A 12,709-nucleotide genomic window follows, 5' to 3' on the forward strand; every position below is an offset into this window, starting at 1 on the left:
TCCTGTGTCCCTCCTGCATCTGAAGTCCTCTGATGTTCGTTGCTCAGGCTGAGGGCAGTCAGTCCAGTTGGTTTCTGTTTCCAGGAAACTTCTTCCTGCCCAGTCCCTAGATCCACTGGCATGCTGCTAAGAGTTCCTGGATGGTTTACCATTTTCCTAAGACCTTATGACCTCCTAAAACATAGGTTTTTAAATTTAAGAAGTGCCTCCTGCTTCTGGTGAGAGGGCCAAGCAGTTCAATCCCATAGTGTAGAAGTCTGCATCGACACAGGTCCCAGGGATGCCCCGATGGATCCGCGGGCAGCCTTCGCTGCTTTATTCGGAGTGTGGTTCTAGCTGTTGGTACAATCCCCGCGGCTGGAGGGAGAGGCGGGGGTGAGGCTGGTGGGCTGCCCGCCCCGGCGGGTCACCTCTCCTCCCTTCCTCCCCTCGTCACCTTTGGGCGGCAGCGCCTGGCCTGGTGGGTGTTTGGGGGTCAGTGGTACGTCAGCTGGCTCATTGGCGGGGCTCCCTGTGTGTAAACCTTCTCGCTCTTTGGCCTCGTGAGGTCCAGGGCGCTTGTCAGTTGCCCTTGCTCTGTGGCCTCGCGAGGTGGCTGTGAGCAGAACTCGGCTCAGAGGACTCTTGGTCGTGGCCTTGGCGGCCGTGTCTGGAGTGGCAGCCAGCTGTGCCTCTGGCGTCCACGTGGCCCTGCTCCAGGAGGGTGTGGCGACAGCCCCTGCCCAACGCCTGGATTTGGCAGGAGCTTGCCGGCTGGGTCTGGAAAGGTGCCCCCACTGTGGCTGGGAGCAGGTGCCCTGGTTGGCGGGCAGGGTCCTGCCCCTGTCACTTAGTAACTGAGGGGGGAACAAAGCCAGCAGGAGCCTCCGAGCCCAGTGTGTTTCCTGGCGTCTGAGCCGCCTCTTCAGTCCCTGCCCGGCCCTGCAGCCCACAGCTCTCCTCCCGTCGGAGGCCCTGGGCCCTCCCTACGCTCGGCTTCTGCCTGCGTCTGTCACACCTCAGGGCGCCCCCTGTCGCCGGGCGACCCCGTGCTGTCGGCCCCTGGCAGTGGGCCTGGCACACAGGTTTCCCTTGCCTGGGGCGGTGGCGGCCTCACAGAAGTGCCGTGTGGGGAGGTGCCCTCGGCCAGGTCCCCGGGCAGGCGGTGGCAGCCCCTGTGCCTTTGCGGGCTGGGGTCCGTTCTTCTCTCTTATGCCTGTGTGCGTTTCTCCACACTGGAGGTCTTGGTTATCTTGGGGCCAGTCACGGGTCCTTGGTGGGGGTGACATCTTCCTGGCACGGGTAACTCGGGCACACTGGCCCCAGCAACACAGAGCCGACTCGGCCAGTCTGTGTCAAGAGGCGAATGGCGGCGGGGCCGGGACAGTGGCTGTTTTCTTGCCTTGAACATGAGGCCACAACAGAGCAGTGGCGCTGTGGCTTGGATGGGTGAGCCCCCATGGAGAGAGAAGCCACATCAGGACGAGCCTGCGGGACCCCAGGACGCAGCAGACGTCATCCTCACATTGTGGTTTATTCAGAGACAGGATGGAGCAAAACCAGCAGAGGGAAGAGGCATAGGGTGGGTCCAGGGGACCAGGCGCAAGCTTCCAGACTCTATAGGACGTGCTTCACTCCCCCAAACGAGATGTGACAGCACGAGTGAGGTGTGCGCCCCAGGGAGGCTCACAAGACCCAGTGCCCGGGGGCTGTGGTCTGCTCTCTTGGCCGCAGAGACCCAGCCCAGGGTTCTCACTGGGGGCCGGTCAGCCGAGACCCCAGACTCTGGGAGGAGAGCAGGTGCCCGTGTGGACCCCGTGTTTTCCCAGAGAGTGTGCGGACAGGGAGCCCCCAAGGTCGGGTTCCAGACACCGAGCGCCCTTCCCAGGACACGGCCTCAGGCCTGCAGCTTGAGCGTTTTCCTGTGCGGCATCGTAAGGACTTTGGACTTGGGTCAGTGCCCCGAGCCTGCCGGGCTGTGCGCAGGGAACCGTGGCAGCCTCACGAGGGGAGAGGACCCAGCGAGCAGACGCGGACGTCTGGGACGTAGACCTCCCACAGCACCTGGGTGTTTTAGGACAGCCATCTCCCTTCTGCCCTGCGGGGCTCGGCCCCTCGTGTCCCTGGGTGACTCCTGTGTGCTGGAGGGCGCCGGACTTGGCAGCTGCTCTGCCTGGGCGCCGTGGCATTCACAGGCTCCTATGCTTGGGGTCTTCCCTCCTGCCCGTCCCAAGACAGGCTCAGGGGCCAGCCCTGCTGGGCGGCGCTGCCCCATCGCTGCCTGGAGGGCCTCCGGTCACCTGATGGCTTGTGGGGTGCAGATGGGGGCTGCCAGCAGCCACCTCCACCCTCCCCCAGAGACGCTCTGTCTGTGGGTCCACCTGTCCTGGACGTTTCCCATCAATGGAATCACACACCGTGTGTCCTTCTGTGTCTGGCTTCTCTCACTGAGCATCGTGTTCTCAGGGTCCGTCCACGTTGCAGCGAGTGTCGGGGCTTCACCCCTTTTTATAGCTGGGTGATGCTCCCATGTGTGGAGGGACCACAGGGTGTTTATCTGTTCACGTTCATGATGGACACGTGGGTTCCCACCTTTGCTGCTGCGGACGGGTGTGCAGGTTTTCCTGTGGAGGTCTGTTTTCACTTCTCTGGGGTGGACACCCAGGAGTGGGATGATAGCCTTTTTTTGAAGAATTATAAAGCCAGATTTCTTGGTTTGTTAAATGGTACAGTTCTGGGCAGTTAGGTTAATAAGGTCTGAGTTGTCTCAGGCAGACTTTGGCCTTGAGGCACAATGAGATTAGTCGGCTAACAAAGATAGTGGTCAGAGCAGTGCTGAGGGCGTAAGGACAGCCCTGCTGCCCAGGAGACAGGCGAGGTGGTGCAGGAGAGCTGAGCCCTTGCCGCGTGTGCTCTGTCCAGCACGGCCGCCTCGGGGCGCCCCCTGCTGGCCCTGCGTGGGCATGGCGTGGTCTCGGCCTCTCCCCGCCGTCCCCTTGTGGGAGCCTGGCCCCAATGCCACCGCCCCACCGCGGCCTCCCCACTCAGGGCCTCTGCTCATTCCATCTCTTCTTTGGGGGGCAGGCAGGGGTGGGGTGCAGAGGCGAGCGAGACCCCTGAGTGATGGGCTATCCCTCTTTTCTCCTTTCAGCTGGAGAGAGGAGATTTCCTCTCAGAGGAGTGGAGAGAGCGGATCGCCAACACGAGGTACGGCCGGGCTAGAGTGAGGCTGCGAGGGCCGCAGGGGCCTGCCGGGCAAGGCAGGATGGCACGGGGTGGCACAGCTCCCCATCCCCCCCCACCCCGGGTTGCTCCCCCCCCCCCACGGGGGTCATCCCAGCAGGCAGGGGCTGGAGAGTGCGGGGAGGGCCCGGAGAGTGCGGGGAGGGGCCCGGGCTCAGTGCAGGTTCCTGCTCTTGGGCCTCCCCGGGATGGATGGTAGCACCGTGGCAAGCAGTCTCCAGGCCGACACCGCCGTGTGTCCTGAGCTTGCCAGCAGCTCTGCCTCCGTGGCTCCTTCCCTTGTCCTGCCCAGGCCTGGGGCCGGGGAGCGGGCTGGACCCCGCCCTTGCGCACCTGGCGGCAGCAGTGGTAGCACCTGTGGAGCGCAAGGCGCTCGTGTGGCTCAGTGGGGATGGCCAGGCTTGGTGACTGCGGGGCGGGCCTGTCACTCTCTCAGCTCTCTGGCGGGGGGTGGGTCACACCATTTCCCTTCGACCTCATGGTCTGGCCTCCCCGCCTTCTTTCTGCACGTGCTCGCTGCATGGCGCCCCGAGGCCCCACCACTGGGTTCCGTGCGGGCAGGTAGGGAGCAGGTGTCCCTCGTTCACAAAGGCCTGTCCTTGTCTCGCTCTCCTGTGAGAATGTCTCACCTGATTTGGGCACGCCGTCCCCCTTTTCTTGAGGGGACCGTGCTGACCCCGTGGGTGTCCCCATCAGATCAGACGGGGTCGGGGGGCTCTGGAGCAGCTGCTGTGGGGGCCTCTCCCATGGGGGGCATCCAGCAGCTGTAGCCCGGCAAGGATGAGCTCGCCCAGAGCACCGCGAGGCCCCGAGGCCGGGCTCTGCCAGGGCCCCCAGACGGTGCCCCCCAGACGGCGAGCGCCCTAGGCGCTCTGCTTCCTATTGGGGGTGCCCCCGCCCTGACGAGCTCCTCTGCGCTCAGGGGTCTTCATCCTGGCTTCTGCGGGCCTCAGGGAGCTTCCTTGTTTCCTCTCGGGTGACTCTAGTTCGGGCAGCCCAGGGTCTGTCCTGGCTTACCCCCTCTCCCCACCTTGGCCACCCTGAGGCCCTGGCGTGCAGCCTCCCCAGGCTCCGTCCCAGAGCAGGGACCCCTCCAGGCCGGCCCCACTCCCTGTCGGAGCCTCCCCAGCTCGCCGCTCTCATCAGGGCTCTGCCCGTCGGCTCCAACCTGAACCGCACCGCATCTGGGTTTCTTTCCAAGCAGTCGGCAGCGCGAGAGCTTGGCTTACACCTTCAGTGCTTCTCCTACTGCCCGTGACCATCCTCGCCCCGGTCAGATCTTCCGTTACTGTCCTAGTACCGAGATTCCAGACAAGTGGCATGGAATGGCAGCTTGCTGCTGTCCATCACGTTCAGATGGGGAAGGGATCCCTGGTGGGGGTCCTCCATGGGGGCAGGAGCCGGTGGGCAGAGGAGGGGACAGGTTGGGGGCCTGTGCAGGCAGCAGTCTCCCACCACCCAGTGGGCGTCTTCAGGCAGCGCTTCCTCGGGCCGTCGGGTGCCAGAGAACGTTTGAGAAATGGGAGAGGATGGGCCAGGCCCTGCCTCGGAAGAACTTGGCGCTGGGCCCCTGGGTGGTGGTGCAGCTTGATGGGTCTGTGCTGCTTTCCTGCCCGGGTGTTCTCGCACCTCTCTGCCCAGGGGGCGCTCGAGCTGCCCGCTTTCCAACCCCGGGGCACCAGAGGGGCAGGTGGGGCAGCCCGTTGCCCTGGGCCTGTGTCCGTGCGCGCCTTCCCAAGGAAGCCAGGGGTCTGCTTGTCGCGGCATCTGTGTTCACGGCACCCAGGGTGGCAGTCACAGCCTCTGGGCCCTGGCACCCGTCCCCAGGCTGGGCGGAGGTGGTGCGGGCAGAGGCGGTAGGTGGCATAGGCGCGGCGGCTCTGTGTGTGTGTGCAAGTAGAACCTCCTTTCACTCAACTGGAATATTATTTTGCAGTGTTATATTTGTGAATAACTTTGCCTTTGGTCCTGAGGTGGATCACCAGCTGAAGGAGCGGTTCGCAAACATGAAGGAAGGTAATGGACTCCCCCCCACCCCCCACCCCCACCCCGTGCATCCCGCGTCTGCGCCTGCTCCGGGCTCTGCAACTGTGGCCCTGATCGCAGGTGGTGGGGTCCGGACTGGCGTTGGGATCGGCCCTGGTGGGAAGGCCTCAGGCAGCGGGTCCCATCCATGGTGGTTCTTACCGTCACCTAGGTTGTGGGAGGGTGCCTCGCAGCTCAGCGTGTGTGGTGGAATAGACCCGACGCCTCCCCCGCTCAGGCCCCAGCTTGCAGCCGCCGGAAGGACTGGGGCGGGGACCAGATTAGCAGGGGAGCTGCAGGCTGTCTGGTTCGTTCTGTTGCGGAGACAGGGAGTGACTTCTTAGTTCAAGGACATCCTGCCTTCTCCTAAAGGATTCTTCACGGTGTATGGGAAACTGAAACTTGATTGGGTGTCCCCATGTGATCTGGAACCCTAACTTGGGGGCGCTGAGGGCATGGGGGTTCCCCTGGCCAGCCCCTGTGGCCTTTGCTGGTCGGGTCTTTCCTGTACTTGGACCCGGGCTGCCTGGCTAGCACCACTCCCGCTGCTTCCCCTTCCCCCTCACACTCGGTCCCCGGGCCAGTCGAGACCCGGACACCGGAGGGGACCTCACCCTTCTTGTGTCCAAGTAGGAGGGGCGTGTTCTCCCGTGCTTATGAAAGCGTTTAGACTCACAGGTTACCTTGGTGCTTTTGTGGAGTGAGTGCTGTTGGCATCTGGCCAGAACCTGGTGCGGGGGAGGTCTGGACAGGCCAGGAAGAGACCGGGAGGGAAGTGCCAAGGCCAAGCGCTTGGGTCGACGGGAGCTCCTGGTGTCTGAGCAGACTCTCCCCTCCTCAGGAGCGCGGGCAGGGGTTGTTAGGTCTTCTTGTCTTGTCCGAGCTCCTCCGTCTGGCGTGGTGAGCCTGAGCAGGGTGGTCCCCAAGTGAGATCCCTCCAGGCCACTGAAGGTGCAGGGAGGGAGCTGTGTCGAGGTCTCGGCTTAGCCACCAGAGTGGGTCGCGCCTTCCCAGGCCCAGCAGCACACATGAGGTGTCCCTTAGCTGTGCCTGGGGCATCCTCGTGCACATGGAGCATCAGACCGATGCAGACACCTGGGTGGGAGCCTTCTAAACAGCTGGGAGCTGACCAGTTTCTTTGAACCTAGTTTGTGTTCTCGTGCCCGCCCCTGGGTCCCGTGGTGAGTTGCGCTTAGGCTCAGAGTGGGAGAGCAGGTCCGGTGTGTTCCAGGAAGAGGGGACGGAGGAGTGGCTCCTTCTTCAGGCCGTCCTCCCCAGTCCGCCTCCCTCAGAAAGCTGGGCGCTTTCTGTCCCAGCACCATCGATGGTCCTGACAAGCAGGGCAGCAGCTGGGGGACCCAGGCAGGGCCTGCGTTTCCCCTTGTCCTGTGCCCTCGCGCCTGCTTCTCACCTGCTGCCTTGTTTCTTCCCCGTGGGGAGGCCGGTAGCTTCCCATGTGTGATGAACACTTAGGATGATGGCGGCTCCGTCTGTGCCCTGTGACGCGCTCTGCTCCAGGAGCGTGGGGGTCATCCCACTGCTGGTGGAGTCATGGGCTTCTTTTCCTGGACGCCCAGTCGCACACGGCCGGGCTCTGGTCCTCGGCCGGGGGCTGTCGCCACCCGTGTGAGAACTCTAGCCTCGGGTGCCCATCTTTCTCGGGGTCCTCCTGGCAGGACGGGACCAGTCTCCCGGGCCCCCCGTGGGCTATGACCTCAGCGTGAGGTCAGATATACTGCCCCACATGCCCACGGCCCCGCTGGGCTCTGCCCGCTCCCCCTCCTGGGGCCTGGCCGGGGATGCAGCCCTGACAGTGTGTCCCCATGCTTCTCCAGTCGTGACATGAGATGGCAGGAGCCACTTGTCCTGCAGGGAGGTCTCCAGAAAGCATCTTCATCCTTGGGCTCATGAGGGTGGCTTCTCCGGCCGCTGCTGCTGCCCCGATTCCCACGTCAGGTCTTCCCTGACGTGCCGCAGGAGCCCCGGCAGGGCAGACGTGCTGCGCTCTGTCCTGCCCCCCCCCCCACTGCTCCCTGTCCCCGCAGCTGCGGGGAGGCCCCCGTGCCGTCCTGATCTCCTCTGTGGCCGGGAGAGAGAAACAGGGTGTGTCCCCGAAGTTTTGTTATGAAACATTTCAAGCAAACAGGAGAGGGGAAGGATCACCCAGCATGGACGCAGAGAGTTTCCAGCTGCCCTCAGCACCGCCGGCTGCGTGTGTGTTTGCGTGTGTGCGTGTGCAGGTGAGCGTGAGCCTGAGCGTGTGGCAGGGTCGCTCCTGATGGTTTTGTGGGAACGAGCGCCCTGCCCGGGCCCCTCTCCTGAGCACTCGGCACCCATCCCCGCGCCCCACCCGGGAGAGGAGCGTGGATTCCTGCTCTGCCAGCTGCCACAGGCACCTCTTGGGCTGTGCAGTCCCGACTCTCTAGCCTTAGGGCCTCGGGTCGTGGCCCCTCCATCGTTGTGGACGCGGCCCGCTGGGCATCGGGCCTCATTGTCTCGTGGGATGTCGCCCATTCTTCACTTGTCCCTCGTGGTCACCTTGACCTTGCCCTCCGCACCCCGTGTCCCACCTGAGCGCCTGGGTGTTGCACGCGGCTGGCTCGGGGCCCCTGGTGACATGCCCACAGAAGTCCCCTCAGGTCACCTGTTGTCCCGGAAGCCTTGCAGGGGGCACATTCCTAATTCGAGCGTCCTCCCTTCAACACTCTTCAGGTGCGCCCAGGGGACCCCCTCAGCCTCTGGCTGCTGTGACTTTGCTGTCACAACCAGCCGACTGCCCAAACTCGCCCCTGGCCAGCCCGGGACCTGGCATCGCCGCCTCCTCGGGGTGGGGGGCGCCCAGAGGCCAGGCTGGGGCTCGGGGAGCCGTGAACGCGTGCGCGAGCAGAGGGCTCATCCTGACTGCTTCAGTTTACTCAGCACGCGTTTTCTTTGACTTCTATATTTGGTTCTGTATTTCCTACGCTGGAACGTTCTGGTGTATTACGTTTCCTGACAGTGTTTCATACAGGATGGGGGAAGCGTCTGTAACCTGGGGGTGACATCATCAATCATGACCTCACTGCAGGAGGCTGCGAGTCCTTGTGGTTCTTTTCCCTACAATGACTGCACACGTGCCGGGAGTTAATTGGAAAAACTGTTTTCTGTACAGCTGTTCCCGACCTGACCCTTCCACATTCTGTCTTTGTGGGGTCAGGGCCCGGTTCTGCCTTAGGTTCTGTCTGTTCCTGTGGATCAGGACCCAGTTCTCCCTCAGGTTCTGTTTGTGTGGAGTCTGGGCCCGTTCTCTCTGAGGTCCTGTTTCCCTGGAGTCGGGCCTCGTCCTGCCTCAGGTTCTGTCTGTGTGTGTGGATCAAGACCTGGTTCTCTCTCAGGTTCTGTTGGTTCTGTGTTAGGGCCTGGTCCAGCCTTAGGTTCTGTCTGTTTGTCCGGACCCGGTTCTCCCTCAGGTTCTGTCTGTCTCTGGGGTCAGGGCTGGTTCTGGTCCGGGTCTGGTGTGGGTGTGGCGCATCTAGACAGCGCAGAAGTTGTAGAGGGGGTGCCCAGCGGGCCCCACGACGAGACCCAGGGGACTGTGAGGCCCTGAGCACGTTTTGCAGGAAAGCAAATCGTGAGACGGGTCGGAGCCCTCAGGCGCCGCTTTGTTTGCTTTTAGCTGTGAGGTTAGCTCAGGACTCCCAGTCCCTCGGCTTTTCTGTGTTCAGAGGGCTGGTTTCTCTGGATGCTTTTGCGTCCTGGTGCTCTAAGCTTCACCAGGCTCTTGCTCGTATCACGCACTGGTGTCCCCACGGCCGGCACTGATCCCTCTCTGTGTTTTAGGTGGCAGAATTGTGTCCTCGAAGCCCTTTGCACCTCTGAACTTCAGAATAAACAGTAGAAACTTGAGTGGTAAGAGCTCTCGTGTTGCCGAGTTCTTAACACGTGTAATTATGAGCACCTGCCGTGGGTTAAAGCGGGGTCACCCGCCAGCAGTGGTGACGGCGGGGGGCGTCCCGGGCACCGTGGGATGTGGAGCGGTGGCTGCGCTCACTCCATGAGGGAGGCCCCCAGTTGTGACAACCCCAGACATCCCCAGACGTGGCCCTGGGCAGGACTGTGGTGCCGGGACCCAAGGGAGCAGTGACAAGGACAAGCAGCAGTGTGTGCGGGCCTGCGGGGTGGCAGGACCCTCAGGCGCTGGGCATCCTTGCGGCTGCTTGGTTGCCACATCGGCCCCCACGGGCCTTCGGAACCCGCCCTGTGGGCTTATCGCCCTTGTCCTTGGCCAGGTGCCTGGGTGCGGGGAGGGCCGTGGGCACCTCCCCAGCTGGCAGTTGGGACACGCCTGGGACCTGAGCCCCGCCATACCCCTCCCCCTGGTGTCCTGGCAACCCCTGACCCCTGCGCCCCGCTGTGCGCAGACATCGGCACCATCATGCGCGTCGTGGAGCTGTCGCCTCTAAAAGGCTCGGTGTCGTGGACGGGGAAGCCGGTGTCTTACTACCTGCACACCATCGACCGCACCATAGTGAGTGGCACCCCTTCCTCCCCAACCTGCCTCTCAGCGCTCACCGCGCCCGCCACTGCCTAACGTCGGTGGGTCTGGGGTGTGGCTCTTGTCCTGACAGGGTTTTCCATTGCTAATGAGAAGTTTTCTTTTCCTTTTTCATTTTTAGCTTGAAAACTATTTTTCTAGTCTGAAAAATCCAAAACTCAGGGTAAGTTTGTGTATTTGTCCTTGATCTCTAAGCTGACCAGGGCCCGAGGCATCCTGAGTGGCCGGGCGTGGGCCTGGGCGCTGGGGCCCCCTGGCTGCGGCGGCCACGTCTTGAGCAGCTGCACCCTGGCCACGTTTCTTGAGAGATTTGGGGGAGATAGGTTGGAGTTACAGCCTTTCAAAATGTCCCGCGGCCTCGTGCTCATCACTTTGTCTCTGAACCTCGTGGGACGTGTGTCCCAGTGACTTTCTCTTTGGAGGCTCAGACAAGCACGTGAGCCTTGAAGGAGCCCCCCGCCCAGGCCCTTCCTGCCATACTAGGGCCTCTGGGTCAGGGCATGGTGATGGACACCCTCACCTGGAGACAGAGGACGGCCTTGCAGGTGGCCCTGTCCTCCCTCCTGTTGCCGTGGGTGTCCCGCAGCCCTCGCCTGTGGACAGCATGCCCCTCGGTGGGGAAGTGGTTGTGGGGACCTTGGGACCACCCGCCGCGGGGGTGGCCAGGCCAGGCCGTCCAGGGGCCCACTGGGTTCCCAGCAGAGACTGGGTGTGGGGTGTGTGTACCTCGCTTTCCCCCAGGGCCAGGGCTGCAGGGCCCCTGCAGGCAGGAGGGTCTCTGCGGTGCCCGCGGTTCAGAGGACGAGCCCCCCGCTTACTCCCCAGGAGGAACAAGAGGCAGCTCGGCGCCGGCAGCAGCGGGAGAACAAGAGCAACACGACCACCCCCACCAAGGTGCCCGAGAGCAAGACGGCCATGCCCGCCGACACCCCCATGGTGAGCGCCCCGCCCCCGGCCAGATGGGGCGGCCCCGGTCTCGGGGGAGGGAGCCAGGCTGCCCCCGGGAGCCCACATCGCCGGCTGGTCCCTCACGTGGTCTTCCGCTAGGACTCTGGTGCTGAGGAAGAGAAAGCCGGGGTGACCACTGTCAAGAAGCCATCTCCCTCCAAGGCCCGGAAGAAGAAGCTGAACAAGAAGGGCCGGAAGATGGCCGGCCGGAAGCGCGGACGTCCCAAGAAGATGAGCACCGCCAACCCCGAGCGCAAGCCCAAGAAGACCCAGAGCGCACTGGACCTGCTGCATGCCCAGACCGTGTCGCGGGCGGCATCACCCTCGCCGCAGGGTGAGTGCCTCCTCGCCCCCGCCCTGCTGTGCTCTGGGGTCCCGGGGAGCCTCACCGCTGTCCCTTTTCCTGCTGGCCCGGGCAGAAGCCACTGCGACAGCGTCTGCGCTGAGTACTCGGAGATGGGGGGGGCGGTGCTCCAGCTCCAGAGCCTCCCGAGGGCTCTCCAGGGGTCCCGTGCAGAAGCCCCGCTCAGGCAGGGCGAAGTGCCGTGGTTTGGGGTCTGGTGGCGGCTTGGCTGGGCAGCTGGGGCGTCGCGCAGGGCCTGGCGTCTAGAGAGCGTGACCCGCTGTCTCCCCACAGGCGCCCCCTACCAGCTACCTCCCAGCACGCAGCGACGCCCCCCTGAGCAGCTGCTGCTGGCGCCCGCCCCGCCTGCCCTACACCGGCTGCTAGGTGAGCCGCCCCGGGGGGCGCGGGCGGAGGCCGGGCGGGCGGGGTGGCTTGTTCGCAGACCCCCTGGGAAGCCCACGCTGCATGTCCAAGCGCACCACCCCCAGGGCTCAGGCTCAGTCCTGCCAGGGCGCGCCTGGGCTTCGGGGTCAGCGGGGCCCGTGCGGCAGTCTGAGGCTGCAGTCCTGCCCCAGGGGAAGTGAGGCCACGTCTGGGGGCATCATCACAACTGGAGGGGGGGCTCCTGACGTCAAGAAGGTGGAGGCCAGGGATGCTGTTCCACCACCCACGGTGCCCAGGGTGCCCCGCAGAGAAGGACCCAGCCCTGTGTCTGCAGTGTCAGGGAGACCTGTCCGGGATGAGCCCGGTGCCCCGAGGGAGCAGGGCCCTGTCCTGCCGAGTCGAGCTCGTGCTCACGTGGCTGGGCTGCCTTGAGATGCCTCGTCCCTTCAGAAAGTGGATGAAGGAAACTCCTGTACAATTTTCTCAATTCAACATCGGTAGCATATGTTTACCGAGAAGACCGGCAGACTGGCTGACCGCAACCCATGTGTCCTTGGGGAGAACGAAAACGCGGGCTGGGGATGGCAGGAGCTGTGAGGGTCCCCACGTGGGCACGAGCCCCACGTGGCGGCGGGACATGCTGAGGCAGTGTGGGGACACGGGCCCCGGCACGACAACGGCACCATGCGACCCCAGCACCACTTGGGCCCTGGGGAACCTGCGCGTTGTTCCCGAACTCCACCTGCCCCCGCCTCGAGCCTCAGCTGGAGGGTTTCTGAGTGAAAACCCTGTCTTGGCTCCCCTCGTAGAATCCTTCAAGATTCAGTACCTGCAGTTCCTGGCGTACACGAAGACCCCTCAGTACAAGGCCAACCTGCAGCTGCTGCTGGACCAGGAGACGGTGAGCCGCACGCGGTGCTGCCAGACCCAGCTCCCCTTACCTACGGGCTCTGATGGCCCCGGGGCCGCAGCTGGCCGGGCCCTGCTGCCCCGTTTGAGGCGTCCTCGTCTGGGGACAGTGTGCCCTGCAGCCTCGGTGGCGGAGCTGGGGTGGGGGGCTGTGAGGTGCAGCCGCCCTCATGCAGGTCCGGTGCGGGCACCCCAGCTTTCCTGAGGGCGGGAAGCGTCAGGCTCTGTGGCTCCTGGTAACGTGGTGCTACGTTCCGGGGTGAGGCCGGATGGGGGTCTGGCCAACCTCCTCACGGGTGCGTGTCTGCCGCCGTGTCCGCCAGGCGGGCTGCAAGTCGGGC

General features: G+C 64.0%; 1 protein-coding gene across 1 annotated transcript in view; it reads left to right on the forward strand.

Moving 5' to 3' along the window:
- DOT1L (DOT1 like histone lysine methyltransferase) overlaps nucleotides 1–12,709 on the forward strand; it is a 52,854-nt gene that overhangs the window by 29,523 nt on the left and 10,622 nt on the right. Inside the window, 9 exon segments of the mRNA XM_029218422.1 lie at nucleotides 3,131–3,186; nucleotides 5,159–5,238; nucleotides 9,067–9,135; nucleotides 9,648–9,754; nucleotides 9,903–9,944; nucleotides 10,607–10,717; nucleotides 10,829–11,063; nucleotides 11,367–11,459; nucleotides 12,269–12,360. Of these exon segments, the coding sequence (XP_029074255.1) occupies nucleotides 3,131–3,186; nucleotides 5,159–5,238; nucleotides 9,067–9,135; nucleotides 9,648–9,754; nucleotides 9,903–9,944; nucleotides 10,607–10,717; nucleotides 10,829–11,063; nucleotides 11,367–11,459; nucleotides 12,269–12,360 (885 nt within the window).

The sequence above is a fragment of the Monodon monoceros genome, unplaced genomic scaffold, assembly GCF_005190385.1.
Source record: "Monodon monoceros isolate NGI ecotype Baffin Bay Population unplaced genomic scaffold, NGI_Narwhal_1 Super_Scaffold_12, whole genome shotgun sequence".
NCBI lineage: Eukaryota > Metazoa > Chordata > Mammalia > Artiodactyla > Monodontidae > Monodon > Monodon monoceros.